Source organism: Sinocyclocheilus anshuiensis, unplaced genomic scaffold (genome assembly GCF_001515605.1).
Source record: "Sinocyclocheilus anshuiensis isolate Anshui unplaced genomic scaffold, SAMN03320099.WGS_v1.1 scaffold1826, whole genome shotgun sequence".
NCBI classification, from domain to species: Eukaryota; Metazoa; Chordata; class Actinopteri; order Cypriniformes; family Cyprinidae; genus Sinocyclocheilus; species Sinocyclocheilus anshuiensis.
In genome coordinates, this window is record NW_015542582.1 from 337305 (window position 1) to 341327 (window position 4023).

Below are 4023 nucleotides of genomic sequence, written 5' to 3' on the forward strand. Positions count from 1 at the left end.
AGCCCTCTCGAACGCCACCCTCCGCGCATCGGTAGCCCCCCAGGATCGCTTGATCGGTCGGCGCCGGACCACGAATTTAACCACCCGTAACTCCCGAACCCCGGGGGCTGTCCACGCGGGGGTGGTCTCATTCGAAAGCGGACCTCAAGACGTCCACTTGATTCGCATTCGAGAGGGTTCCTCGAGCTGAAGGGATCCCCTGAATTTGGTGCGGATTCGCCGCGCCGTTACGGAGATATGGCCGTTCAAAGTTTGAATGGTTTTCCATAGCCTTCAGCTTTAAAGCGTTTCATCCAGGTCGCCAGTAGCAAACAATGGAGCGCGCTCTGCTGGACAAACTAAGTAATTACACCATTTCAAGCATTTTATCTGCGTTATATGTTCTGTAAAAAAAAATGTTCATATCGGCGACAGGCTCATATCGGCCGATAATATCGGCAAAACGATATATCGGTCGGGCTCTACTTTTAATATTAGTATATATTAATATAATTAGTAGTATTAATTATATTAATATAATTAGTATAGTATTATTATTATCATATTAACTTACTATTAACACTCATACACTAATAACATGCACACTTCCTGATGATAGTTTCTCTAGTTTGGAGATCGCTGCTGAATGAAAGCAAAAAACAAGCTGTGTGGTGTGCGTTCATATGTGTATGATGGTCTTTTTTTTGGCCTTTTGTTCTCTTTTATTAGCAACAGAGAGAAAAAAACTGAAGCCGTGCACAGCGGCTCATTTACTGCTCTGTGACGCCATCAGAATTTAAATATTGGTGTTTATTAATGAGACAGAACATCGAAGTCCAGCGGATGAGGAAGAATGTCACATCAGATAAATACGCAAACGTACCCGTGATCTGCAGCTGCGCTTTCATAGGGAAGCCATTAGCAGGGCCTGCTTTAGCAACACTGCAGGCCATGACACACGGCTACACTGAGACCTGCAAGCACAAAACACACCAAACAACACGTAACGCACACTGAAGCATGTTCTCACACGCATTTGTGCATTTTCAACATTATTTAGCTGCATGGCAAACAATGTACAGTTCTGCTTGCTGATATTCAACATTAATCTATCTGATTATCTGATGGCATGAATCTCACAAAAAAAACCACACACAAATTCAGCAAATATTTAATCCTCAAAAGTGCTCATTAGGCTTAGACTAAGCTGAAACTTGTAAACTACTTTTTCTACAGCAGAACAATATATAAACGTTTAATTACGCAAAATCAGAATTTGCTATTTTTGAGAAATCCCTTGTATTTTTGTAAGCAATAGCTATGCATAAATTCATAGCCCTATAAAAGTAACTTCAAAGGCATCTTAACATCTCTTAATTTTCAGGAAAATAAACACCACCACGAGTCAAACGTTTGATGTCTGTAAGATTTTATGTTTTTGAAAGAAGTCTCTTGTGCTCACCATTTATTTGATTAAAAATACAGTAAAATTAGTAATATTGCGAAATATTTTTGCAATTTAAAATAACTGCTTTCTATGTGAATATCTGTTAAACTGTCATTTATTTCTGTGATGCGCAGCTGAATTTTCAGCATCATTACTCCAGTCTTCAGTGTCACATGATCTTCAGAAATCATTCTAATATGCTCATTTGCTGCTCAAACAACATTTCTGATCATTATCAATGTTTTAAACAGTTGTGCTGCTTCATATTTTTGTGGAAACCATGACATATATACTAAAACATGTTGTTTTAGTATATATTTAGATGAACAGAAATTTTATTTAAAATAGGATTCTTTTTGTAACATTAAAAACATCTTTACTGTCACTTTTGATCAATTTAACACATCCTTGCAAATTTAAACATTATTTTAAAATTTCAATTATTAAGTATTTGTCACCCTTGATTTTTTATATTTATATAATGTATAATATTTAGATTTATTTTCATTCAGAGAAACCATCGTTTCTATTTTCGCCAAGCAGATTCAAAATATTTAATGCACAAAGTAAATGCACAGTAAAAAACCTAGTTAAAAAGTTTCCAAGTAAACTAGGTCAGATTGGATGACTATGACAAGACAGTAAAACATTTTTTTTAATTTTTCCAAGAAATACACGACTTATCCAGCATGACAGAGGAACTGAAACACGAATCAAGCTCACCATATTCCAGAGCTGTAAACCGCAGTAAATGATGAAACTATCCACATCGATTTCAATATCTTTTGAGAAGGGAAAAATGAGATTGTGCTTTCATAGCTATGAAAGTGTTGTCAGCTTTCTCTGTTTGCTGCTGTAAGGAGATCCCAGATTACAGGCGCTGGGCTCAGTAACTTCTCCTCCAGTTACGTCACAATCAAACTGAGACGCTCAGAGAGAGAGATCAGAGTGAGATCTGAATAAACTTTTACTCGAGCTGATCTCTGGGTTAATTATTCATCGCTGATCGTGTGTCGGGCCACAATAACAGCCCTGAGGAAAGACCGGCGCAGATAAAGACAAAAAACAACAGCTAAAGCTTTTTAAATGGCACTGATAAGCTTCCAGGTTAGAGATTATGACAGACGTGTTCCTTCATAATCTAAATGTCACTCAGCCAGCGAGAGAATCCAAACAGGAAAACCAAAGACGAGTCTCAAGCTTATGCCTGATATATCCTCTGTGTCATCTTCAACATCGACACGTTCTGCTGTCAGTTTAATGTTCAGTCACTATGAGTTAATCATTGAAGAGTCAAACACCCTTTCAGAACGTCAATCTGTTTGTTTGAGATACGCAACATAACAATTCTGACTCCACCAATGGCGTGAGTTTGGGGGCGGGGCTATCTGTCAGATGGAGGGAGTGTTTGTGGCGATAAAACGGACAAAAAAATCCCACAAAAGAACCCGAGACATATCTGGAGACCAGTATATCAGAAAGATTAACCACCTGGCATCCACCCAGAACACCCTAGCAACACAAAACTATGTTTTATAACCCATAAACTTCTATTAATATCTTATTTATCTTAAAAACTCAACAATACTCTTTACTAGGGCTGGGTGATATAGCAAAAAAAATTTATTAATGATATAATGTTTCATGTCGTTCGGTATCGATAATTATTGACATTTTTTAATAACCTTTTTTAAAACAAAAAGCAATAGAAAAAATTGTTTATTTATTGAGACAAACAACAAATATTTTTTAACAATCAAACACAATAAAAATTAAACAAATATCTCATTTCTATCTAATGTTTTATATGCAGACTTAAACAAATATCTAATTTCTAATGTTTTATATGCAGATTAAATAGGTTTTAAGGAAACTTTTGGCTTGTCTCCCGAAGCCACAGGAGGGCGCAATGAGCAAAATAATGCAGCGCATTAAATTGCCAACGCAAAGGAAATAACGGTCTATAAAAAGAAATACGTGCATTACGTCTAAATTAACTCGTATAAATCAAACATAATTTTGTAAATTGCATAAACAATTATGAACAAAACAGCATCATGTATTTATGCATTGCTTAATACAAAGAGCCGAAGCACCATTCACACAGACTGCATTTAAAAACATATTAGACGCAGTGAAAAATTTTCTAAAAGTTTAAACTGTTTTAACTTTGCATGGCTTTCTATACATCTCTTCTGTGAGACGCGAGCGCAGCAGTCATATTTGTCCGTCTAAAAAATGCGCTGAATATGCGTTCTGTGTGAATGGCTTGGTTTCAGTTTTAACCCATTCAAGATCTTCTCCGCATTGAGCTTCTATATTTCTCTAATATTTTGAATGAATAACGCAGCAGCGGCGCATCTCGTGGGCTAGACTAACAAAACATTCAAATGCAACAACGTCACTTACATCATCACCGCATCTCGCGCGCCACTGATGACGCTCCCTGACGCACACCTAACATTAAAATGCAAATGTTTATTTTAAATTCGACTAATATTCATTCTTTATTCACAATCTCCTCATAACAGGCAGGCACAGCACTCATTTCAGCATGTGTTCGTGTTTGTGTGTGCTGTCTGCGTCACTCATAGCAC

General features: G+C 36.9%; 1 protein-coding gene across 3 annotated transcripts in view; it reads right to left on the minus strand.

The window, feature by feature from the left end:
* The window catches only part of LOC107694422 (E3 ubiquitin-protein ligase Itchy-like), a 28566-nt gene that overhangs the window by 20707 nt on the left and 3836 nt on the right, over nucleotides 1–4023 (minus strand). For 2 of the 3 annotated variants that reach the window (XM_016494112.1, XM_016494111.1), the window contains exon 2: nucleotides 863–953. In XM_016494112.1, coding sequence (XP_016349598.1) covers nucleotides 863–932 — 70 coding nt within the window. In that variant the 5' untranslated portion in view covers nucleotides 933–953. Of the gene's footprint in view, nucleotides 1–862; nucleotides 954–2149; nucleotides 2677–4023 lie in introns of those variants that run through there. The other variant, XM_016494113.1, reaches the window with a different exon arrangement.